The sequence below is a fragment of the Carcharhinus amblyrhynchos genome, unplaced genomic scaffold (assembly GCF_965287045.1).
Source record: "Carcharhinus amblyrhynchos unplaced genomic scaffold, sCarAmb.v2.hapA scaffold_437, whole genome shotgun sequence".
NCBI classification, from domain to species: domain Eukaryota; kingdom Metazoa; phylum Chordata; class Chondrichthyes; order Carcharhiniformes; family Carcharhinidae; genus Carcharhinus; species Carcharhinus amblyrhynchos.
This window is the reverse complement of record NW_027650177.1, coordinates 73,881-100,000: the sequence shown is the minus strand read 5'-3', so window position 1 is coordinate 100,000 and position 26,120 is coordinate 73,881. Positions and strand designations below refer to the sequence as shown.

The window sequence follows — 26,120 nt, the reverse complement described above, 5'->3', positions numbered from 1 at the left end:
ACGTGGAGCTGGGGGTGGCCAACGCCAGCCAGTGCCTGCACCAGCTGGCCCAGAAGCAGCCCGGCCTCTTCGCCGAGGACGCCCCCGACCTGTTCTGTACCCAGCGCTCGGCGCTGGAGGAGAACGTGTGCCGGGGGGACCGGGGCGCCCCCTTCGTGGTGGAGGAGGGGGGCGTGGAGTACGCCGCCGGCATCCTCTCCTACGACGAAGCCTGTCGGGCCGACACGTACGCCGTTTACACCAATATCTACACCCACCTCGACTGGCTCAAGGAGATCATGGCCAACCATTGAGTTTGCGGCTAAAAATCAGAGCCGGGGGTTGTGGGGGTGGGGCGGGCACTTCCCTGGCCCCCACCCCGGTTCCCCAATCACCCCCCAGCCCCCCACAATACCTCCAATCCTTCCATTCCCAAGAGCCCCCTTTATCCAAACCTCCCCCAACCCAATCTTTGGCCCACACTGTACGGGACTGGCTAACTCGCTAAACTCTCAGTAGCGCCCCCACCCCCACCACCACCACCGACGCCCTCACTTGTCTCCCCCACCACACCCCCACCCACCCTCCCGCAACCGTGGGACCCTTCAACCTCCCCAAAAACCGACCCCCACCCCCCCACCCAAGTCCTACTACCCTCTCCCTCTCAACAAACTGTGGGGACCCGCGCAATCACCCACCCACTGGAATTTTCAATAAAAATCCTCATTGCAAAATATTCCGTCTCTCTCTCTCTCTCTCTGGCGATGACGAGGTGGGGAGTCGGGGTGGGGGGGTAGGATTAGTAAGTTTGACACAGAGAGAGATGGGCCGAGTGCCAGCAGCGAGGTTAAACACTGAAACCTTCTCCCTTGAGCCGCTGACATTGACACGGCAATGAAGTGCGGGTTACACAGGAAATAGCTTCCCACTGTTGACTCTATCCATACCCTTCATAATCTTATACACCTCCATTAGATCCCCCCTCAGTCGCCGTCTTTCAAGGGAAAACAGCCCCAATTTGCCCAATCTCTCCTCATAACCCAGTCCTTCCGTATCAGGGCAACATCCTGGTAAACCCCCTCTGCACTCTCTCCAGAGTCTCCACGTCCTTCCGGTAGTAAGGCCACCAGAACTGGACGCAGGACTCCAAATGCGGCCTGACCAACGTTCTGTACAACTGCGACATTAGACTCCAGCTCTTATACTCTATCCCCCTTCCTATAAAGGCTAACATCCCATAGGCTTTCTTCACCACCTTCTCCACCTGTACTGCCACCTTCAAAGACTTGTGCACTTGCACCCCCAGGTCTCGCTGCATTTCTATACTCTTTATAGGCTTACCCTTTATCATGTAACTCCCCCCGACATTATTCCAGCCAAAATGCATCACCTCACGTTTATCCGGATTAAATTCCCTTTGCCATATGTCTGCCCAATATCCCAGCCTATCGATATCCCGTTGTATTCCCAGACACTGCTCCTCACTGCCCGCCAATCCAGACATCTTAGTGTCATCTGCAAATTTGCTGATCGCACCACTTACTGCCTCTTCCAAGTCATTTATAGATACTATAAGGACCCCCCCCACCCCCACCCACCACGCACGCCCCCCAACCCCCACCCCCCCGACCCCCACCCCCGGACGCTGTCCCTTCCACCGTCTTCCCTTGGGGAAAGAGGTACAAAAGTCTGAGGTCACGTCCCGACCGACTCAAGAACGGCTCCTTCCCCGCGTTTGATGTCCTACCTTCAAGGGTCACTCTGGGTCACCACACGGCACAGAGCCATTCAAGATGGCGGCTCAACGCCAAGGTCAAGGGGAGGTGTGGGGGGGTGGGGGGGTGGTGGGGGGAGATGGCTCGATTCTCTCGCTCGCCTGGAGACGGTTCTGGGCTCTGCGGAGTCAGCTCAGGACGTTGGACCCAACAAGGAGTGACCTTGTATGTGTGTGTGTGTGTGTGTCTGTGTGTGTGTGTGTGTCTGGGTCACCGTCCAGCTCCCGATTTTGCAGACTCATCTGTCGATACTGAACTGTTTGCCTCTGGTGAGTTCAGTGGGGGAAGGTTCGGGAGATAAGGGATGGTAGATGCGGGAAGGGGAGGGCTGGAGACGGGAAAGAGAGTGGAGGAGGGCGGTGAGGGGGTGGGGTGGAGACTGGCCAGTCGCTGACTCTGCAGTCACTAACTCAATGGAAAGTTCCAGATCTGGGCAGTGGGGAGGGGACACAAGAGGGAGAGAGGGTGAAAAGCGGCGGGATCTGCGCAGAGAGAGCAATTGCAAAGCACCGAGCCCAGCGGACACCCGTCTCCTCCAAGAACAGCTCCGATTGCCCGCGGACGCCCAGACACAGTCTCAACATGGGGTGAGAACCCCGGGCAAGGGGAGCTTTACTCTGTATCTAACCCCGTGCTGTACCTGTCCTGGGAGTGTTTGATGGGGGACAGTGTAGAGGGAGCTTTACTCTGTATCTAACCCCGTGCTGCCGCTGTCTTGGGAGTGTTTGATAGGGGGACAGTGTAGAGGGAGCTTTACTCTGTATCTAACCCCGTGCTGTCCCTGTCCTGGGAGTGTTTGATGGGGGGACAGTGTAGAGGGAGCTTTACTCTGTATCTAACCCCATGCTGTACCTGTCCTGGGAGTGTTTGATGGGGGACAGTGTAGAGGGAGCTTTACTCTGTATCTAACCCCGTGCAGTCCCTGTCCTGGGAGTGTTTGATGGGGGACAGTGTAGAGGGAGCTTTACTCTGTATCTAACCCGGTGCTGTACCTGTCCTGGGAGTGTTTGATGGGGGACAGTGTAGAGGGAGCTTTACTCTGTATCTAACCCCGTGCTGTACCTGTCATGGGAGTGTTTGATGGGGACAGTGTAGAGGGAGCTTTACTCTGTATCTAACCCCGTGCTGTCCCTGTCCTGGGAGTGTTTGATGGGGGGACAGTGCAGAGGGAGCATTACTCTGTATCTAACCCCGTGCAGTCCCTGTCCTGGGAGTGTTTGATGGGGACAGTGTAGAGGGAGCTTTACTCTGTATCTAACCCCGTGCTGTCGCTGTCCTGGGAGTGTTTGATGGGGGGACAGTGTAGAGGGAGCTTTACTCTGTATCTAACCCCGTGCAGTTCCTGTCCTGGGAGTGTTTGATGGGGGGGACAGTGTAGAGGAAGCTTTACTCTGTATCTAACCCCGTGCTGTACCTGTCCTGGGAGTGTTTGATGGGGGACAGTGTAGAGGGAGCTTTACTCTGTATCTAACCCCGTGCTGTCCCTGTCCTGGGAGTGTTTGATGGGGGGACAGTGTAGAGGGAGCTTTACTCTGTATCTAACCCCGTGCTGTCCCTGTCCTGGGAGTGTTTGATGGGGGGACAGTGTAGAGGGATCTTTACTCTGTATCTAACCCCGTGCTGTCCCTGTCCTGGGAGTGTTTGATGGGGGGACAGTGTAGAGGGAGATTTACTCTGTATCTAACCCCGTGCTGTACCTGTCCTGGGAGTGTTTGATGGGGGACAGTGTGGAGGGAGATTTACTCTGTATCTAACCCCGTGCTGTACCTGTCCTGGGCGTGTTTCATGGGGGACAGTGTAGAGGGAGCTTTACTCTGTATCTAACCCGTGCTGTACCTGTCCTGGGAGTGTTTGATGGGGGGACAGTGTAGAGGGAGCTTTACTCTGTATCTAACCCCGTGCTGTACCTGTCATGGGAGTGTTTGATGCGGACAGTGTAGAGGGAGCTTTACTCTGTATCTAACCCCGTGCTGTCCCTGTCCTGGGAGTGTTTGATGGGGGGACAGTGTAGAGGGAGCTTTACTCTGTATCTAACCCCGTGCTGTCCCTGTCCTGGGAGTGTTTGATGGGGGGGACAGTGTAGAGGGAGATTTACTCTGTATCTAACCCCTTGCTGTACCTGTCCTGGGAGTGTTTCATGGGGGGGACAGTGTAGAGGGAGCTTTACTCTGTATCTAACCCCGTGCTGTACCTGTCCTGGGAGTGTTTGATGGGGGGACAGTGTAGAGGGAGCTTGACTCTGTATCTAACCCCGTGCTGTACCTGTCCTGGGAGTGTTTGATGGGGGGGACAGTGTAGAAGGAGCTTTCCTCTGTATCTAACCCCATGCTGTCCCTGTCCTGGGAGTGTTTGATGGGGACAATGTTCCTTCTTCGCAAAGACATTGTTTATTTGGGAATAGATATTTTCTGTGTTTTATTCCTGCAGGATTTTCCGGTTCCGTTTGATGATGCTCTGCTTGATTGGAGCATTCTCACACCTCAATCCATGTGTGGGTGAGTCGCACTGTGGGAGGGTCAGTGCTGAGGGAGCACCACACTGTGGGAGGGTCAGTGCTGAGGGAGCGCCGCACTTTGGGAGGGTCAGCGCTGAGGGAGCGCCACCCTGCGGGAGGGTCAGTGCTGAGGGAGCGCCGCACTGTGGGAGGGTCAGTGCTGAGGGAGCGCCGCACTGTGGGAGGGTCAGTGCTGAGGGAGCGCCGCACTGTGGGAGGGTCAGTGCTGAGGGAGCGCCGCACTGCGGGAGGGTCAGTGCTGAGGGAGTGCCACACTGTGGGAGGGTCGGTGCAGAGGGAGCACTGCACTGTGGGAGGGTCAGTGCTGAGGGAGCTCCGCACTGTAGGAGGGTCGGTGCTGAGGGAGCTCCGCACTGTGGGAGTTTGTTCCTAGGATAACTTCATTCCTGGAACAGGTTCGAACAATGTTTTATTTCAAACTTTTGTTTTTACCAGGTTCTCGCATTGAGCCCAGGTGGCACCATTACAGTGAGTGTTTTTACAAATTTAGTTACTCTGGGCTCTGAGGAGATCTTGATGTGTATCTGAATAAGGGTGGTTTATGTTGGATTCGCAGTGCTGAGGGAGCGTCGCACTGTGGGAGGGTCAGTGCTGAGGGAGCGCCTTACTGTGGGAGGGTCAGTGCTGAGGGAGCGCCGCACTGTGGGAGGGTCAGTGCTGAGGGAGCATCGCACCGTGGGAGGGTCAGTGCTGAGGGAGCGCCGCACTGTGGGAGGGTCAGTGCTGAGGGAGCGCCGCACTGCGGGAGGGTCAGTGCTGAGGGAGTGCCACACTGTGGGAGGGTCGGTGCAGAGGGAGCACTGCACTGTGGGAGGGTCAGTGCTGAGGGAGCTCCGCACTGTAGGAGGGTCGGTGCTGAGGGAGCTCCGCACTGTGGGAGTTTGTTCCTAGGATAACTTCATTCCTGGAACAGGTTCGAACAATGTTTTATTTCAAACTTTTGTTTTTACCAGGTTCTCGCATTGAGCCCAGGTGGCACCATTACAGTGAGTGTTTTTACAAATTTAGTTACTCTGGGCTCTGAGGAGATCTTGATGTGTATCTGAATAAGGGTGGTTTATGTTGGATTCGCAGTGCTGAGGGAGCGTCGCACTGTGGGAGGGTCAGTGCTGAGGGAGCGCCTTACTGTGGGAGGGTCAGTGCTGAGGGAGCGCCGCACTGTGGGAGGGTCAGTGCTGAGGGAGCATCGCACCGTGGGAGGGTCAGTGCTGAGGGAGCACCGCACTGTGGGACGGTCGGTGCTGAGGGAGCGCCGCACTGTGGGAGGGTCAGTGCTGAGGGAGCACCGCACTGTGGGAGTTTGTCTCCATGATAAGTTCATACCTATAACAGGTTCTAACAATGTTTTATTTCAATCTTTTGTTTTAACCAGGTTTTCACATCAGACCCAGGGGGCACCATGACAGTGAGTGGTTTTGCAATATTTATTGCTCTGGGCTCTGTGGAGATCCTGTTGTGGATCTGAATAAGGGTGGATTATATTGGATTGGCAGTGCTGAGGGAGCACCGCACTGTGGGAGGGTCAGTGCTGAGGGAGCGCCGCACTGTGGGAGGGTCAGTGCTGACGTAGCGCCGCACTGTGGGAGGGTCAGTGCTGAGGGAGCGCCGCACTGTGGGAGGGTCAGTGCTAAGGGAGCGCCGCACTGTGGGAGGGTCAGTGCTGAGGGATCGCCGCACTGTGGGAGGGTCAGTGCTGAGGGAGCACGGCACTGTGGGAGGGTCAGTGCTGAGGGAGCGCTGCACTGTGGGAGGGTCAGTGCTGAGGGAGTGCCGCACTGTGAGAGGGTTGGTGCTGAGGGAGCGCCGCACTGTGGGAATAACTTCCCAGGGAAGGGTGGATTTTGGGAACTGGGTCTAACAGTGTTTCATTTCCATCTATTTTTATCTAGCTGATGAAGCTGAGGATATCACACACAAGGATGGTGAGTGTGTTTGCAATGTTTCGTATTCTGGGCTCTCTGGAGATCTGGCTTTGCGGAACGCACCTGGACAAGTGTCGGATCTCTCTGTGGGGGAGCATTTGGGGAATAGTGATCATAACTCTGTCTCCTTCACACTCACACTCGAGGGAACTGGGACCAAGCTATCTTGGGGAGTTTTCACCTGGAGGGAGGGGAAATATGAGGCCATCAGGCAGGAAATTCGAGGCGGAAATTGGAAGGAGTTTTCCCTCAGGGAAACGCGTGGAAGAAAGGTGGCAGATTTCCAAGGAATGTTTGTCCGGAGCTCTGCGCGACTGCGTTCCGATGAGACAGGGAAGTGTTGGTCGGTTCACGGGAACCGTGGTGCTCGGGAGCTGAGACAAATCCACTCGAAAAGAAAAGCTTCCGAAAGATTGAGGGAGCTGGGAGATGTTCGGGATCGAGAGGAGGATGAGACTTGGAGGAAGGAAGTTCAGGAGGAAATGAGGAGAGCCAGAAGGGGTCATGAGAAGGCCTTGGCGGGTAAGGTTAAGGAGAACCCCAAGGCCTTCTACATATATGTGAAGAGGAAAAGGATGAGATTTGAAGGGATGGAACCGGGAAAAGGAGAAAGGGGAGAGTCTGTGTGGAACCGGGAGAAATAGCAGAGGTGCTTCATGAATACTTTACTCTGGGATTCCCGAGGGAAAAGGATCTGGGTGGTTGTTTGGACAGGTTTGGGGGCGGACTGAAAAGATTGAGTGTGTGGATGTTAAGAAAGAGGATGTGTCGGAGCTTTTGAATAGCGTCGAGATGGATAAGTCGCCGGGACCAGATGGGATGTTCCCCAGGTTACTGTGGGAGGCCAGGGAAGAGATTGCAGAGCCCCTGGCCATGATCTTTGCCTCGTCGATGGAGACAGGAGAGGTTCCGGAGGATGTTGTTCCTTCATTCAAGAAAGGGAATAGGGAGAGCCCGGGAAATGATAGACCAGAGAGTCTAACCTCAGTGGTTGGTCATTTGATGGAGAAGATCCTGAGAGGCAGGATTTATGAAGATTTCGAGAGGTAGAGTGTGACCAAAAATAGCACGGCTTTGTCAAGGGCGGGTCGTGCCTTACGAGCCTGGTTGAGATTTTTGAAGATGTGAGTGAACACATTGAGGAAGGAAGAGCGGTGGATGTTTTTTATATGGTCTTCAGCAAGGCCTTCGATCAGGTCCCCCGTGTAAGGCTTCTTGAGAATGAGAGAGGGCCTGGGATCCAAGGGGATCCACTGTGGGAGGGTCAGTCTGAGGGAGTGCCGCACTGTGGGAGGGTCGGTGCTGAGGGAGCACCGCACTGTGGGAGGGTCAGTGCTGAGTGAGCGCCGCACTGTGGGAGGGTCAGTGCTGAGGGAGCGCCGCACTGTGGGAGGGTCAGTGCTGAGGGAGCGCCGCACTGTGGGAGGGTCAGTGCCGAGGGAGCCACACACTGTGGGTGGGAGCTGAAGGACTAAATGCGTTACTGATCTGTGCCTCACTGCAATCCCTCTCCGTCTCTCTCTCTCTCTGTCTCTCCTCCTGTTTTAGTTCACTGCGGCGTTCCTGCGAATATTTCTCGCGGACATTATGAATATCTGTCTCATCACGATGATGACACCTATCTTTCCGTGATCAAGTATGTTTGCGATGGCCCGGTCTACCACCTCGAGGATCCCGAGGAGGGTAGGTAACGCTGCTGTCCGGGGGCGAACCATCAAAGTGTAATCGAGTGAGAAAACCACACCCACCCCCCCCCCCCCCACCGCCCCCACCAAAAAGAAAATCGTGCATCCCCTTCTGCTGACTATTGGGCTGAAATATTCTAGGGCAGCCTGTAACCTGACGTTGGTGGAATTTGGGGATACAGGTGTATTGCCAGCCAAATTCACCAAACACTCACTGAACGTTCGATAACACGCTGTTCTTATTCTTCTCTGAGTGAGCTGTGTCGATTGTGCTCCACCCACCGGCCTCCGGGTTATGGTTACAAGGCGACCAAGATTGTGTTCGCAATGTTTACCGGGTTAACTGAGGAGATCGCGAGCGGGCCTGGGGTGCGGGGTGGGGTGCCACCAGTGATCGTTTTTTTCGAGAATGATGGGGAGAAACGCCAGCAGTCCTGACATCAAAGGATGGCCATGTCGGATAAGCAGCAAACCTGCGCCATAAGGAACGCTGTGAAGAGTTCCCCTGGTAAATTTGAGCGATTGTTCCCAGACCGAGAGAAGCAGCTTCAGAGTCGGGTAAACTTCTGGTTCAATCTACCAAGGACACAACCAGGAAGAGAATATTTCGAGCCCAGTGTTGTTGGCTGAAACTGGGATGGTCCGTGACCTTGCTAAGCTGGGAGATCCAGGAAAGAGTGATCATAATATTAGGCAATTTTGGAATGGGTTTGGGAGCAATTTGTGGAAATCCAAAATTTGCTGTTGTAAATCCCACACTCTGAGGCCCATCCCTCATTCACTCTACGCTCTGTCCGTCTCCCTCACTCCCCCCGCCCTCTCCCCATCTCCCTCACTCCCCCCGCCCTCTCCCCGTCTCCCTCACTCCCCCAGCCCTCTCCCTGTCTCCCTCGCTCCCCTTCCAGCCTCCGCCCCAGGGGGGTAGGCGATGGGGTTAGAATGATGAAATCGAGGTGGAGGGGGATATTTCAGAGTACCGGGGGAGGGTGTGTGACACTGCGATGGTTTGGGTAAATGTGGATCCAATTATCTGGGATTTGTTCTCAGCCTGTCTCTGTGTCTCTCTCTCTCTCTCTCTCTCTCTCCCTCTGGTCTCTAGCTGTGTACATTTGTACAGAACAGAACAAGTGGAAGAACGCAAAACTGAAGTACAAATTGCCAGAATGTCACAAAGGTGAGAGAGAGATTAACCTCAGTAACACACAGTCTCCCTATCCCCTCGGTTACACCACACTCGGAGCACCGTGCACAGTTCCCATCTCCCTATCCCCTCGGTTAGATCCACACTCGGAGCACAGTTCCGTCTCCCTATCCCCTCGGTTAGACCCACACTCGGAGCACAGTTCCTGTCTCCCTATCCCCTCAGTTAGACCCACACTCGGAGCACAGTTCCCGTCTCCCTATCCCCTCGGTTAGACCCACATTCAGAGCACAGTTCCCGTCTCCCTATCCCCTCAATTAGACCCACAATCGGAGCACAGTTCCCGTCTCACAATCCCATCGATTCGGCCCACACTCGGAGCACAGTTCCCGTCTCCCTATCCCCTCGGTTACACCACACTCGGAGCACAGTTCCCGTCTCCCTATCCCCTCGGTTACACCACACTCGGAGCACAGTTCCCGTCTCCCTATCCCCTCGGTTACACCCACACTCGGAGCACAGTTCCCGTCTCCCTATCCCCTCGGTTAGACCCACATTCAGAGCACCGTTCCCGTCTCCCGATCCCCAAGGTTAGACCCACACTCGGACCACAGTTCCCGTCTCCCTATCCCCTCGGTTAGACCCACACTCGGAGCACAGTTCCCGTCTCCCTATCCCCTCGGTTAGACCCACACTCGGAGCACAGTTCCCGTCTCCCTATCCCCTCGGTTAGACCCACACTCGGAGCACAGTTCCCGTCTCCCTATCCCCTCGGTTATACCCACACTCGGAGCACAGTTCCCGTCTCGCTGTCCCCTCGGTTAGACCCACACTCGGAGCACAGTTCCCGTCTCCCTATCCCCTCGGTTATACCCACATTCAGAGCACAGTTCCCGACTCCGTATCCCCTCAATTAGACCCACAGTCGATGCACAGATCCCGTCTCCCTATCCTCTCATTTAGACCCACACTCGGAGCACAGTTCCGGTCTCCCTCTCCCCTCAATTAGACCCACACTCGGAGCACAGTTCCCGTCTCCCTATCCCCTCGGTTAGACCCACACTCGGAGGACAGTTCCCGTCTCCCTGAGCCCTCGGTTAGACCCACACTCGGAGGACAGTTCCCGTCTCCCTATCCCGCGGTTCGACCCACACTCAGAGCACAGTTCCCGTCTCCCGATCCCCTCGGTTAGACCCACACTCAGAGCACAGTTCCCGTCTCCCTGTCCCCTCGGTTAGACCCACACTCAGAGCACAGTTCCCGTCTCCCTGTCCCCTCGATTAGACCCACACTCAGAGCACAGTTCCCGTCTCCCGATCCCCTCGGTTAGACCCACACTCGGAACACAGTTCCCGTCTCCCTATCCCCTTGATTTGACCCACACTCGGAGCACAGTTCCCGTCTCACTATCCCCTCGGTTAGACTCACACTCGGAGCACAGTTCCCGTCTCACTATCCCCTCGGTTAGACCCACACTCGGAGCACAGTTCCCGTCTCCCTATCCCCTCGGTTAGACCCACACTCGGAGCACAGTTCCCGTCTCCCTATCCCCTCGGTCCGACCCACACTCGGAGCACAGTTCCCATCCCCCTATCTCCTCGATGAGACCACACTCGGAGCACAGTTCCCGTCTCCCTGTCCCATCATTTAGACCCACGCTCGGAGCACAGTTCCTGTCTCCCGATGTCCTCGATTAGACCTACACTCGGAGCACAGATCACGTCTCCCTATCCCCTCGGTTTGACCCACACACGGAGCACAGTTCCCGTCTCCCTATTCTCTCGGTGAGACCCACACTCGGAGCACACTTCCGGTCTCCCTATCCCGACTGAGGAAAGATTAGAGGGGGGAGCGGCGAGATTGAGGGGGTGGGGTTAAAATTCGATCAAGCAATGGCCGATCGAAGGGGAGGGCAGGAATTGGACGGGCAGAAGTGTCTGTTTGAATCCTGCGGTGGTTCGATCTCAGTGTCCCAGATTGAGGAATTCTCCTTCCCTCCCTTTCTATCTCTCAGTTTCGTGCGGCGTTCCGAAGGATATCGAACACGGACACTTTGAATACGTGACAACGCACGGGGTCACGTTGTTACTCTCTGCAATCAAATATACTTGTGACGCAAACTACCACGAAAGAGATTTCAGCGATGAAGGTGGGTTCGAGAAATCTGTCCACAGACAGAGCTGAGGGAGCACCGCACTGTGGGAGGGTCAGTGCTGAGGGAGCACCGCACTGTGAGAGGGTCAGTGCTGAGGGAGCACCGCACTGTGGGAGGGTCAGTGCTGAGGGAGCGCCGCACTGTGGGAGGGTCAGTGCTGAGGGAGCGCCGCACTGTGGGAGGGTCAGTGCTGAGGGAGTGCCGCACTGTGAGAGGGTCAGTGCAGAGGGAGCACCGCACTGTGGGAGGGTCAGTGCTGAGGGAGCACCGCACTGTGGGAGGGTCAGTGCTGAGGGAGACACCGCACTGTGGGAGGGTCAGTGCTGAGGGAGCGCCGCACTGTGAGAGGGTCAGTGCTGAGGGAGCACCGCACTGTGGGAGGGTCAGTGCTGAGGGAGCGCCGCACTGTGGGAGGGTCAGTGCTGAGGGAGCGCCGCACTGTGGGAGGGTCGGTGCTGAGGGAGTGCCGCACTGTGAGAGGGTCAGTGCTGAGGGAGTGCCGCACTGTGTGAGGGTCAGTGCTGAGGGAGCACCGCACTGTGGGAGGGTCAGTGCTGAGGGAGCACCGCACTGTGGGAGGGTTAGTGCTGAGGGAGCGCCGCACTGTGGGAGGGTCAGTGCTGAGAGAGCGCCGCACTGTGGGAGGGTTAGTGCTGAGGGAGCGCCGCACTGTGGGAGGGTCAGTGCTGAGAGAGCGCCGCACTGTGGGAGGGTCAGTGCTGAGGGAGCGCCGCACTGTAGGAGGGTCAGTGCTGAGAGAGCGCCGCACTGTGGGCGGGTCAGTGCTGAGGGAGCACTGCACTGTGGGAGGGTCAGTGTTGAGGGGGTGCCGCACTGTGGGAGGGTCAGTGCTGAGTGGGTGATGGGCTCTACGGGGGAGTGTGGGGTGGGTACCGGGGGATATATCAGTTTGCCGTACTGCACTCTAACCCCTGTTGTGCTGTCTAGGTGTTTATGTCTGTACGATCAAAGGGAAATGGAGAAACACTGACCTTGATTACGAAATCCCTACATGCGAGCCAGGTACAGAATCATATTTACTCTGTCTGCCTTCCATCAGGGACCCCTGTTACACAGGGAGACTTTCTCAGTCTCTGCGTCCGTCTCTGTCTCTCTCTCTCTGTCTCTCTCTCTCTGTCTCTCTCTCTCTCTGTCTCTCTCTCTGTCAGTATTCCTGTCTGTCTCTCTCTCTCACTGTCTCTCTCTCTCTGTCTGTCTGTCTGTCTGTCTCTCTCTCTCACTGTCTCTCTGTCTGTCTCTTTCTCTCTTTCTCTCTCTTTCTCTCTCTGTCTCTCTCTGTGTCTCTGTCTCTCTCTCTCTGCCTCTCTGTCTCTGTATTTGTCTCTCTCTCTCTCTGTCTCTCTCTCCGTCTCTCTCTGTCTCTGTCTCTCTGTCTCTCTTTCTCTCTCTCTCTCTCTCTCTGTCTCTCTTTCTCTCTCTCTCTCTCTCTCTGTCTCTCTCGGTGAGGGGTCAGTCTGATGTTCTCTCTCTCTCTCTCTAGTTCTCTGTGGCCGTCCCGTGGTCCATTTGGAGACCCACCAGCGGGTGGTGGGGGGCCGGATGGTGGTGAACGGAGCCTCTCCTTGGAGCATGCTGCTGCGGGGGGCCGATGGGGAGATCATCGACGGGGCACTGATTGCCCACCAGTGGATGCTGACCAGCGCCCATGCCCTTCAGGGAGAGGGGCGCTCGGAGGCAGAGATCAAGGCCAATTTCCATGCCTACGTGGGCATGGAGGATGCCCGGGAAATGGACAGTGCCCACGAGGTCCACATCGACAAGATCTTCACCCACCCAAAGACCAAGGATGCCGTGGTCTACAGCAACGACCTGGCCCTGGTCAAACTCAAGGAGAACATCACCTACTCCAATCATATCATGCCCATCTGCCTGCCCGCGCACGACCTGGCTGCCCCAGGCAAGGTGGGCCATCTGGCGGGCTGGGGGATGGGCGTGGAGCTGAAGCCCGCCACCCACCTGCTGTACGTGGAGCTGGGGGTGGCCAACGCCAGCCAGTGCCTGCACCAGCTGGCCCAGAAGCAGCCCGGCCTCTTCGCCGAGGACGCCCCCGACCTGTTCTGCACCCAGCGCTCGGCGCTGGAGGAGAACGTGTGCCGGGGGGACCGGGGCGCCCCCTTCGTGGTGGAGGAGGGGGGCGTGGAGTACGCCGCCGGCATCCTCTCCTACGACGAGGCCTGTCGGGCCGGCACGTACGCCGTTTACACCAATATCTACACCCACCTCGACTGGCTCAAGGAGATCATGGCCAACCATTGAGTTTGCGGCTAAAAATCAGAGCCGGAGGGGTGGGGGGTGGGGTGTGGGGGTCGGGTGGGCACTTCCCTGGCCCCCACCCCCGGTTCCCCAATCACCCCCCAACCCCCCACAAAACCTCCAATCCTTCCATTCCCAAGAGCCCCCTTTATCCAAACCCCCCCCAACCCAATCTTTGGCCCACACTGTATGGGACTGGCTAACTCGCTAAACTCTCAATAAAAATCCTCGTTGCAAAATATTCCGTCTCTCTCTCTCTCTCTGGCGATGACGAGGTGGGGAGTTGGGGTGGGGGGGGTAGGATTAGTAAGTTTGACACAGAGAGAGATGGGCCGAGTGGCCAGCAGCGAGGTTAAACACTGAAACCTTCTCCCTTGAGCCGCTGACATTGACACGGCAATGAAGTGCGGGTTACACAGGAAATAGCTTCCCACTGTTGACTCTATCGATACCCTTCATAATCTTATACACCTCCATTAGATCCCCCCTCAGTCGCCGTCTTTCAAGGGAAAACAGCCCCAATTTGCCCAATCTCTCCTCATAACCCAGTCCTTCCGTACCAGGGCAACATCCTGGTAAACCTCCTCTGCACTCTCTCCAGAGTCTCCACGTCCTTCCGGTAGTAAGGCCACCAGAACTGGACGCAGGACTCCAAATGCGGCCTGACCAACGTTCTGTACAACTGCGACATTAGACTCCAGCTCTTATACTCTATCCCCCTTCCTATAAAGGCTAACATCCCATAGGCTTTCTTCACCACCTTCTCCACCTGTACTGCCACCTTCAAAGACTTGTGCACTTGCACCCCCAGGTCTCGCTGCGTTTCTATACTCATTATAGGCTTACCCTTTATCATGTAACTCCCCCTGACATTATTCCAGCCAAAATGCATCACCTCACGTTTATCCGGATTAAATTCCCTTTGCCATATGTCTGCCCAGTATCCCAGCCTATCGATATCCCGTTGTATTCCCAGACACTGCTCCTCACTGCCCGCCAATCCAGACATCTTAGCGTCATCTGCAAATTTGCTGATCGCACCACTTACTGCCTCTTCCAAGTCATTTATAGATACTATAAGGACCCCCCCACCCCCCCCACCCCCACCCACCACGCACCCCCCCCACCCCCACCCCCCCGACCCCCACCCCCGGACACTCTCCCTTCCACCGTCTTCCCTCGGGGAAAGAGGTATAAAAGTCTGAGGTCACGTCCCGACCGACTCAAGAACGGCTCCTTCCCCGGGTTCGATGTCCTACGTTCAAGGGTCACTCTGGGTCACCCCACGGCACAGAACCATTCAAGATGGCGGCTCAGCGCCAAGGTCAAGGGGAGGTGTGGGGGGGAGATGGTTCGACTCTCTCGCTCACCTGGAGACGGTTCTGGGCTCTGCGGAGTCAGCTCAGGACGTTGGACCCAACAAGGAGTGACCTTGTGTGTGTGTGTGTGTGTATGTCTGTGTGTGTGTGTGTGTGTGTGTGTCTGTGTGTGTGTGTGTCTGGGTCACCGTCCAGCTCCCGATTTTACAGACTCATCTGTTGATACTGAACTGTTTGCCTCTGGTGAGTTCAGTGGGGGAAGGTTCGGGAGATAAGGGATGGCAGATGCGGGAAGGGGAGGGCTGGAGACGGGAAAGAGAGTGGGGGAGGGCAGCGGGGGTGGTCGGGTGGAGACTGGCCAGTCGCTGACTCTGCAGTCACTAACTCAATGGAAAGTTCCAGATCTGGGCAGTGGGGAGGGGACACAAGAGGGAGAGAGGGTGAAAAGCGGGGGGATCTGCGCAGAGAGAGCAATTGCAAAGCACCGAGCCCAGCGGACACCCGTCTCCTCCAAGAACAGCTCCGATTGCCCGCGGACGCCCAGACACAGTCTCAACATGGGGTGAGAACCCCGGGCAAGGGGAGATTTACTCTGTATCTAACCCCGTGCTGAACCTGTCCTGGGAGTGTTGATGGGGACAGTGTAGAGGGAGCTTTACTCTGTATCTAACCCCGTACTGTACCTGTCCTGGGAGTGTTTGATGGGGGGACAGTGTAGAGGGAGCTTTACTCTGTATCTAACCCCGTGCTGTACCTGTCCTGGGAGTGTTTGATGGGGGGACAGTGTAGAGGGAGCTTTACTCTGTATCTAACCCCTTGCTGTACCTGTCCTGGGAGTGTTTGATGGGGACAGTGTTCCTTCTTTGCAAAGACATTGTTTCTTTGGGAATAGATATTTTCTGTGTTTTATTCCTGCAGGATTTTCCGGTTCCGTTTGATGTTGCTCTGTTTGATTGGAGCATTATCACACCTCAATTCATGTGTGGGTGAGTCGCACTGTGGGACGGTCAGTGCTGAGGGAGCGTCGCACTGTGGGAGGGTCAGTGCTGAGGGAGCGCCGCACTGTGGGAGGGTGAGTGCTGAGGGAGCGCCGCACTGTGGGAGGGTCAGTGCTGAGGGAGCGCCGCACTGTGGGAGGGTCAGTGCTGAGGGAGCGCCGCACTGTGGGAGGGTCAGTGCTGAGGGTGCGCCGCACTGTGGGAGGGTCAGTGCTGAGGGAGTGCCGCACTGTGGGAGGGTCGGTGCTGACGGAGCGCCGCACTGTGTGAGGGTCAGTGCTGAGGGAGCACCGCACTGTGGGAGGGTCGGTGCTGAGGGAGTGCCGCACTGTGGGAGGGTCAGTGCTGACGGAGCGCCGCACTGTGGGAGGGTCAGTGCTGAGGGAGTGCCGCACTGTGGGAGGGTCAGTGCTGAGGGAGTGCCGCACTGTGGGAGGGTCAGTGCTGAGGGAGCGCCGCACCGTGGGAGGGTCAGTGCTGAGGGAGCACCGCACTGTGGGAGGGTCAGAGCTGAGGGACCGCCGCACTGTGGGAGGGTCAGTGCTGAGGGAGCGCCGCACTGTTGGAGGGTCAGTGCTGAGGGAGCACTGCACTGTGGGAGGGTCAGTGCTGAGGGAGCACCGCACTGTGGGAGGGTCGGTGCTGAGGCAGCTCTGCACTGTGGGAGGGTCAGTGCTGAGGGAGCGCCGCACTGTGGGAGGGTCAGTGCTGAGGGAGTGCCACACTGTGGGAGTTTGTCTCCAGGATAAGTTTGTTCCTGGAACAGGTTCTAACAATATTTTATTTCAATCTTTTGTTTTAACCAATTTTTGGCATTGACCCCAGGGGGCATCATGACGATGAGTGTTTTTACAATGTTAGTCACTCTGGGCTCTGAGGAGATCTTGATGTGTGTCTGAATAAGGGTGGTTTATGTTGGACTCGCAGTGCTGAGGGAGCGCCGCACTGTGGGAGGGTCAGTGCTGAGGGAGCGCCACACTGTGGGAGGGTCAGTGCTGAGGGAGCGCCGCACTGTGGGAGGGTCGCTGCTGAGGGAACGCCGCACTGTGGGAGGGTTGATGTTGAGGGAGCTCCGCACTGTGGGAATAACTTCCCAGGGAAGGGTGGATTTTGGGAACTGGGTCTAACAGTGTTTTATTTCCATCTATTTTTTATCCAGCTGTTGAAGCTGAGGATATCGCACACAAGGATGGTGAGTGTGTTTGCAATGTTTCGTATTCTGGGCTCTCTGGAGTTCTGGCTTTGCGGAATGAACCTGGACAAGTGTTGGATCTCTCTGTGGGGGAGCATTTGGGGAATAGTGATCATAACTCTGCCTCCTTCACACTCGCACTCTAGGGAACTGGGACCAAGCTATCTTGGGGAGTTTTCATCTGGAGTGAGGGGAAATATGAGGCCATCAAGCAGGAAATTCGAGGCGTAAATTGGGAGGAGTTTTCTCTCAGGGAAACGCGTGGAAGAAAGGTGGCAGATTTTCAAGGAATGTTTGTCCGGAGCTCTGCGCGACCGTGTTCCGATGAGACAGGGAAGTTTTGGTCGGTTCACGGGAACTGTGGTGCTCGGGAGCTGAGACAAATCCACTCGAAAAGAAAAGCTTCCGAAAGATTGAGGGAACTGGGAGATGTTCGGGATCTAGAGGAGGATGAGACTTGGAGGAAGGAAGTTCAGAAGGAAATGAGGAGAGCCAGAAGGGGTGATGAGAAGGCCTTGGCGGGTAAGGTTAAGGAGAACCCCAAGGCCTTCTACAGATATGTGAAGAGGAAAAGGATGAGATTTGAAGTGATGGAACCGGGAAAAGGAGAACGGGGAGAGTCTGTGTGGAACCGGGAGAAATAGCAGAGGTGCTTCATGAATACTTTACTCTGGGATTCCCAAGGGAAAAGGATCTGGGTGGTTGTCTGGGCAGGTTTGGGGGCAGACTGAAAAGATAGAGTGTGTGGACGTTAAGAAAGAGGATGTGTCGGAGCTTTTGAATAGCGTGGAGATGGATAAGTCTCCGGGACCGGATGGGATGTTCCCCAGGTTACTGTGGGAGGCCAGGGAAGAGATTGCAGAGCCCCTGGAGATGATCTTTGCCTCGTCGATGGAGACGGGAGAGGTTCCGGAGGATGTTGTTCCTTTACTCAAGTAAGGGAATAGGCAGAGCCCGGGAAATGATAGACCAGAGAGTCTAACCTCAGTGGTTGGTCAGTTGATGGAGAAGATCCTGAGAGGCAGGATTTATGAAGATTTCGAGAGGTATAGTGTGACCAAAAATAGCACGGCTTTGTCAAGGGCAGGTCGTGCCTTACGAGCCTGGTTGAGTTTTTTGAAGATGTGACTGAACACACTGAGGAAGGAAGAGCGATGGATGTGGTTTATATGGACTTCAGCAAGGCCTTCGATAAGATCCCCCCAATGCAAGGCTTCTTGAGAAAGTGAGAGGGCATGGGATCCAAGGGGATCCACTGTGGGAGGGTCGGTGCTGAGGGAGCGCCGCACTGTGGGAGGGTCAGTCTGAGAGAGTACCACAATGTAGGGGTGTCGGTGCTGAGGGCGAGCCACACTGTGGGAGGGTTGGTGCTGAGGGAGCGCCGCACTGTGGGAGGGTCAGTCTGAGAGAGTACCACAATGTAGGGGTGTCGCTGCTGAGGGCGAGCCACACTGTGGGAGGGTCGGTGCTGAGGGAGCCACACACTGTGGGAGGGTCGGTGCTGAGGGAGCGCCGCACTGTGGGAGGGTCGGTGCTGAGGGAGCCACACACTGTAGGAGGGTCAGTGCTGAGGGAGTGCCGCACTGTGGGAGGGTCAGTGCTGAGGGAGCACCGCACTGTGGGAGGGTCAGTGCTGAGGGAGCACCGCACTGTGGGAGGGTCAGTGCTGAGGGAGCACTGCACTGTGGGAGGGTCGGTGCTGAGGGAGCACCGCACTGTGGGAGGGTCAGTACTGAGGGAGCACCACACTGTGGGAGGGTCGGTGCTGAGGGAGCGCCGCACAGTGGGACTGTCGGTGTTGAGGGAGCGCCGCACTGTGGGAGGGTCAGTGCTGAGGGAGTGCCACACTGTGGGAGGGTCGGAGCTGAGGGAGCGCCGCACTGTGGGTGGGAGCTGAAGGACTAAATGCGTTAGTGATCTTTGCCTCAATGCACTCCCGCTCCGTCTCTCTCTCTCTCTCTCCTCCCATTTTAGTTCACTGCGGCGTTCCTGCGAATATTTCTCACGGACATTACGAATATCTGTCTCATCACGATGATGACACCTATCTTTCCGTGATCAAGTATGTTTGCCATGGCCCGGTCTACCACCTCGAGGATCCCGAGGAGGGTAGGTAACACTGGTGTCTGGGGGCGAACCAGCAAAGTGTCATCAAGTGTGAAAATGCGCACCCCCGCCCACCAAAAAGAAAATCGTGCATCCCCTTCTGCTGACTATTGGGCTGAAATATTCTAGGGCAGCCTGTAACCTGACGTTGGTGGAATTTGGGGATACAGGTGTATTGCCAGCCAAATTCACCAAACACTCACTGAACGTTCGATGACACGCTGTTCTTATTCTTCTCTGAGTGAGCTGTGTCGATTGTGCTCCACCCACCGGCCTCCGGGTTATGATTACAAGGCGACCAATATTGTGTTCGCAACGTTTACCGGGTTAACTGAGGAGATCACGAGCGGGCCTAGGGTGGGGTGGGGTGCCACCAGTGATCGGTTTTTTTTCGAGAATGATGGGGAGAAACGCCAGCCATCCTGATATCAAAGGATGGCCATGTCGGATAAGCAGCAAACCTGAGCGATAAGGAACGCTGTGAAGAGTTCCCCTGGTAAATTTGAGCAATTGTTCCCAGACCGAGAGAAGCAGCTTCAGAGTCGGGTAAACTTCTGGTTCATTCTACCAAGGACACAACCAGGAAGAGAATACTTCTAGCCCAGTGTTGTTGGCTGAAACTGGGATGGTTCGTGACCTTGCTAAGCTGGGAGATCTGGGAAAGAGTGATCATAATATTAGGCAATTTTGGAATGGGTTTGGGAGCAATTTGAGGAAATCCAAAATTAGCTGTTGTAAATCCCACACTCTGAGGCCCATCCCTCATTCACCCTGCCCTCTCCCTGTCTACCTCGCACCCCCCGCCCTCTCCCCGTCGCCCTCGCTCCCCCCTCGCCCTCTCCCCGTCTCCCTCGCTCCCCCCCCACCCTCCCCCCATCTCCCTCGCTCCCCACAGCCCTCTCCCCGTCTCCCTCGCTCCCCCCGCCCTCTCCCTGTCTCCCTCGCTCCCCTTCCAGCCTCCGCCCCAGGGGGGTAGGGGAAGGGGTTAGAATGATGAAATCGAGGTGGAGGGGGATATTTCAGAGTACCGGGGGAGGGTGTGTGACACTGCGATGGTTTGGGTAAATGTGGATCCGATTATCTGGGATTTGTTCTCAGCCTGTCTCTGTGTCTCTCTCTCTCTCTCTCTCTCTCTCCCTCTGGTCTCTAGCTGTGTACATTTGTACAGAACAGAACAAGTGGAAGAACGCAAAACTGAAGTACAAATTGCCAGAATGTCACAAAGGTGAGAGAGAGATTAACCTCAGTAACACACAGTCTCCCTATCCCCTCGGTTACACCACGCTCGGAGCACCGTGCACAGTTCCCATCTCCCTATCCCCTCGGTTAGACGCACACTCGGAGCACAGTTCCCGTCTCCCTATCCCCTCGGTTAGACGCACACTCGGAGCACAGTTCCCATCTCCCTATCCCCTCGGTTAGACCCACACTCGGAGCACAGTTCCCGTCTCCCTATCCCCTCGGTTAGACCCACACTCGGAGCACAGTTCCCGTCTCGCTATCCCCTCGGTTAGACCCACACTCAGAGCACAGTTCCCGTCTCCCTATCCCCTCGATTAGACCCACACTCGGGGCACAGTTCCTGTCTCCCTATCCCCTCGGTAACACCACACTCGGAGAACAGTTCCCGTCTCCCTATCCCCTCGATGAGACCCACACTCGGAGCACAGTTCCCGTCTCCCTATCCCCTCGATGAGACCCACACTCAGAGCACAGTTCCCGTCTCCCCATCCCCTCGTTTAGACTCACACTCAGAACACAGTTCCGGTGTCTCTATCCCCTCGTGTGGACCACACTCGGAGCACAGTTCCTGTCTCCCTGTCCCCACAGCTAGACCACACTCGGAGCATAATTCCCGTCTCTCTGTCCCCTCGGTTAGACCCACATTCGGAGCACAGTTCCGGTCTCCCTATCCCCTCGGTTAGACCCGCACTCGGAGCACAGTTCCCATCTCCCTATCCCCTCGGTTAGACCCACACTCGGAGCACAGTTCCCGTCTCCCTATCCCCTCGGTCAGACGCACACTCGGACCACAGTTCCCGTCTCCCTATCCCCTCGGTCAGACCCACACTCGGAGAACAGTTCCGGTCTCCCTATCCCCTCGGTCAGACACACACTCAGACCACAGTTCCCGTCTCCCTATCCCCTCGATTAGACCACGCTCGGAGCACAGTTCCCATCTCCCTATCCCCTCAGTTAGACCACACTCGGAGCACAGTTCCCGTCTCCCTATCCCCTCGATTAGACCCACACTCGGAGCACAGTTCCCGTCTCCCTATCCCCTCAGTTAGACCCACACTCGGAGCACAGTTCCCGTCTCCCTATCCCCTCAGTTAGACCCACACTCGGAGCACAGTTCCCGTCTCCCTATCCCCTCGGTTAGACCCACACTCGGAGCACAGTTCCCGTCTGCCTACCCGCTCAGTTAGGCCCACACTCGGAGCACAGTTCCCGTCTCCCTATCCCCTCGGTTAGACCCACACTCGGAGCACAGCTCCTGTCTCCCTATCCCCTCGGTTAGACCCACACTCGGAGCACAGTTCCCGTCTCCCTATCCCCTCAGTTAGACCCTCATAGAGAAAGAACGGAGAGGGTGCAGAACATGGTGTTACAGTCACAGCGAGGGTGTAGAGAAAGATCAACTTAATGCGAGGTAGGTGCATTCAAAAGTCTGACAGCAGCAGGGAAGAAGCTGTTTTTGAGTCGGTCGGTACGGGACCTCAGACTTTTGTATCTATTTCCTGTGGGAAGAAGGTAGAAGAGAGAATGTCCGGGGTGTGTGGGGTCCTTGATTCTGCTGGCTGCTTTCCCCCGAGGCAGTGGGAAGCGTAGACAGAGTCAGTGGATGGGAGGTTGGTTTGTGTGGTGGGACTGGGCTACATTGACACAACCCTTTCTAGTTTATTGGGATACTGCGAAAAGAATGGAAATTTCTTCACCCAGACGATGACTCTCCCTCCCCTTCCCCCCCGGACAAATGGCCGAATGATTCAATAATGATTCCCCTTCTCATTCTCCCTTCCAAACCCAACAATCTCACACTTTCCCAGGGGGAGCTCCATCTGACAATCCCCTCGGTCTCTACACCCACTCACGCCAGTCGGGAATTCCGGCAGGATGTCTGGGAAATGTCGAATCCGGATAAACTAGCGGCAGTTTGATACCTGAGGTTGGAGATTCTGTCGGGATTCGGGAAGCTGGGTCAGTGGATTCCGGCTGGGATTTATCTTCGGCTCCCAGAGTTGGTGCTGTCCCTGGATCTGTGACAAGGGAGGAGATATGGGAGATCAGAGTAGAAATCATCCCAATCTTCATCGTTTGTGATGGAAATTCAGGCCAATTTACACTTCCCAATTTATTCCACCCGCAATCAGTCAGTGCCCAGAAACTGTGTCACAACGAGACATTAAATCACACTGCACTCTGCACACAGCACACTAACTCCTGTCACTACACCCCACTCCCCTCGCTCCCACGGTCCCACTCCCCTCACTCCCTCAATCCCACTCCCCTCACTCCCTCAATCCCACTCCCCTCACTCCCTCAATCCCACTCCCCTCACTCCCTCAATCCCACTCCCCTCACTCCTTCAATCCCACTCCCCTCACTCCCTCAATCCCACTCCCCTCACTCGCTCAATCCCACTCCCCTCACTCCCTCAATCCCACTCCCCTCACTCGCTCAATCCCACTCCCCTCACTCCCTCAATCCCATTCCCCTCACTGCCTCAATCCCACTCCCCTCACTCCCTCAATCCCATTCCCCTCACTTGCTCAATCCCACTCCCCTCACTCCCTCAATCCCACTCCCCTCACTCCCTCAATCCCACTCCCCTCACTCCCTCAATCCCACTCCCCTCACTCACTACACCCCACTCCCTCACTCAATGCACCCCACTCCCCTCTAACACTACATCCCACATCCCTCTAACACTACACCCCACTCCCCTCACTCACTCCAGCCTACTCATGTGACTCACTCCAACCCTCTTCCCTCACTCACTGCGTCCCAATCCCCTCACTCACTCCATCCCTCTCACCTCACTCAAGCTATCCTAGTCCACTCACTCCCTGAATCCGACCCCCCTCACTCTCAATCCCAATCCCCTCACTCCCTCAGTCCCACTCCCCTCACTCCCTGAATCCAACTCTCCACATTCCCTCTCCCCTTCCTCTCTCAATCCCATTCCCCTCACTCCCTCAATCCCACTCCCCTCACTCCCTCAATCCCAACCCACCTCACTCTCTCAATCCCAATCCCCTCACTCCCTGAATCCCACTCCCCACATTCCCTCTCCCCTTCCTCTCTCAATCCCATTCCCCTCACTCCCTCAATCCCACTCCCCTCACTCCCTCAATCCCAACCCACCTCACTCTCTCAATCCTAATCCCCTCACTCCCTGAATCCCACTCCCCACATTCCCTCTCCCCTTCCTCTCTCAATCCCACTCCGCTCACTCCCTGAATCCAACTCGCCTCAGTCCCTCAAACCCACTCCCTCAAACCCACTCCCCGCACTCACTCCATCCCACTCCCCTCATTCACTACACCCTACTCCCCTCACTCACTCCACTTACTCATTTCACTCACTCCAAACCTCTTCGCTCACTCACTGCGTCCCGACCCCATCACTCAATCCACCCTACTCCCCTCACTCACTGCGTCCCGATCCCGTCACTCAATCCACCCTACTCCCCTCACTCACTGCGTCCCGATCCCGTCACTCAATCCACCCTACTCCCCTCACTCACTGCGTCCCGACCCCGTCACTCAATCCACCCTACTCCCCTCACTCACTGCGTCCCGACCCCGTCACTCAATCCACCCTACTCCCCTCACTCACTGCGTCCCGACCCCGTCACTCAATCCACCCTACTCCCCTCACTCACTGCGTCCCGACCCCGTCACTCAATCCACCCTACTCCCCTCACTCACTGCGTCCCGACCCCGTCACTCAATCCACCCTACTCCCCTCACTCACTGCGTCCCGACCCCGTCACTCAATCCACCCTACTCCCCTCACTCACTGCGTCCCGACCCCGTCACTCAATCCACCCTACTCCCCTCACTCACTGCGTCCCGATCCCGTCACTCAATCCACCCTACTCCCCTCACTCACTGCGTCCCGATCCCATCACTCAATCCACCCTACTCCCCTCACTCACTGCGTCCCGACCCCGTCACTCAATCCACCCTACTCCCCTCACTCACTGCGTCCCGATCCCATCACTCAATCCACCCTACTCCCCTCACTCACTGCGTCCCGATCCCCGTCACTCAATCCACCCTACTCCCCTCACTCACTGCGTCCCGATCCCGTCACTCAATCCACCCTACTCCCCTCACTCACTGCGTCCCGATCCCGTCACTCAATCCACCCTACTCCCTCACTCACTGCGTCCCGACCCCGTCACTCAATCCACCCTACTCCCCTCACTCACTGCGTCCCGACCCCGTCACTCAATCCACCCTACTCCCTCACTCACTGCGTCCCGATCCCATCACTCAATCCACCCTACTCCCCTCACTCACTGCATCCCGATCCCATCACTCAATCCACCCTACTCCCCTCACTCACTGCGTCCCAATCCCCGTCACTCAATCCACCCTACTCCCTCACTCACTGCGTCCCGATCCCATCACTCAATCCACCCTACTCCCCTCACTCACTGCATCCCGATCCCATCACTCAATCCACCCTACTCCCTCACTCACTGCGTCCCGATCCCCGTCACTCAATCCACCCTACTCCCCTCACTCACTGCGTCCCGATCCCATCACTCAATCCACCCTACTCCCTCACTCACTGCGTCCCGAGCCCCGTCACTCAATCCACCCTACTCCCCTCACTCACTGCGTCCCGATCCCATCACTCAATCCACCCTACTCCCTCACTCACTGCGTCCCGATCCCATCACTCAATCCACCCTACTCCCTCACTCACTGCGTCCCGATCCCGTCACTCAATCCACCCTACTCCCCTCACTCACTGCGTCCCGATCCCATCACTCAATCCACCCTACTCCCCTCACTCACTGCGTCCCGATCCCGTCACTCAATCCACCCTACTCCCCTCACTCACTGCGTCCCGATCCCGTCACTCAATCCACCCTACTCCCCTCACTCACTGCGTCCCGATCCCGTCACTCAATCCACCCTACTCCCCTCACTCACTGCGTCCCGATCCCGTCACTCAATCCACCCTACTCCCCTCACTCACTGCGTCCCGATCCCGTCACTCAATCCACCCTACTCCCCTTGGTCACTACACCCCTCTCCACTCACTCACTACGCGCCAATCCCCTCTCTCACTCCAGCCCTCTCCCCTCACTCACTCCCTCCATCTCTATCTGGAATGTGTTCTGATGCTGTCCCAGGAAATGATTTTCCGACTCTCAGTGGGGGGTGGGATGAGGATTCCAGTGGGAACATTCCCGGAATTCAGTTACCTGAGGTTGCAGATCCGGCTGGGACAGAGGATGACTGCTCGCTGGATTCTCCAGTCGATTGGTCCCCGTGTGTGGGAGGTGTGGCTGTCCCTGAATCCACAAAGGGTTAAAGAACCTGGCGTCAGTCAATATTGGGGAATAACGGAACAGAGCCTCACACTGCTCTTACTCTCTGAACAATATCACACCGTAATCTTTACAAAATGTTCATCTTCCAAACCCACCAGATTGCAGCAATCAATCCCCTAAAACCAGACGCAATAGGAACATGAGTCGCCCATTCAGCCCTTCCATCCTGCTATCCCATTTCATAAGGACACAACTGATCCAACACTATTTTATATTTATTATTGTCACATGTATTGGGATTCAGTGAAAAGTATTTTTCTTGCGCACCAAAACTATACCGTTCAGAGAGAAAGAAAGGACAGGGTGCGGAACATGGTGTTACAGTCACAGCGAGGGTGTAGAGAAAGATATTCTTAACGCAAGGTAGGTCTATTCAAAAGTCTGACAGCAGCAGGGGAGAAGCTGTTTTTGAGTCGGTCGGTACGAGACCTCAGACTTTTGTATCTATTTCCTGTGGGAAGAAGGTAGAAGAGAGAATGTCC

The 26,120-nt window shown here is 56.2% G+C and overlaps 3 protein-coding genes across 3 annotated transcripts in view; 2 read left to right on the top strand and 1 right to left on the bottom strand.

The window, feature by feature from the left end:
- The window catches only part of LOC145339388 (haptoglobin-like), an 11,176-nt gene extending 10,883 nt beyond the window's left edge, over positions 1-293 (top strand). The window contains 1 exon segment of the mRNA XM_080183835.1: positions 1-293. This exon segment is cut by the window's left edge and continues 483 nt beyond it. Within this exon segment, the coding sequence (XP_080039961.1) occupies positions 1-293 (293 nt within the window).
- A 450-nt stretch (positions 294-743) lies between these two features.
- On the top strand, positions 744-13,449 carry LOC145339387 (haptoglobin-like). The gene is made up of 9 exons (XM_080183833.1): positions 744-751; positions 4,182-4,249; positions 5,642-5,674; positions 6,159-6,191; positions 7,740-7,874; positions 8,976-9,050; positions 11,032-11,166; positions 12,121-12,195; positions 12,674-13,449. Exons 1-9 carry the CDS (start codon positions 744-746, stop codon positions 13,447-13,449), a joined length of 1,338 nt encoding a protein of 445 aa, XP_080039959.1.
- Positions 13,450-22,151: 8,702 nt separating this feature from the next.
- Positions 22,152-26,120, bottom strand: part of LOC145339386 (uncharacterized) — a 60,261-nt gene continuing 56,292 nt past the window's right edge. Inside the window, exons 13-14 of the mRNA XM_080183831.1 lie at positions 25,510-25,599; positions 22,152-22,321 (exon numbers count right to left, since the gene is read on the bottom strand). Of these exons, the coding sequence (XP_080039957.1) occupies positions 22,285-22,321; positions 25,510-25,599 (127 nt within the window). The 3' untranslated portion in view covers positions 22,152-22,284. The remainder of the gene's footprint in view (positions 22,322-25,509; positions 25,600-26,120) is intronic.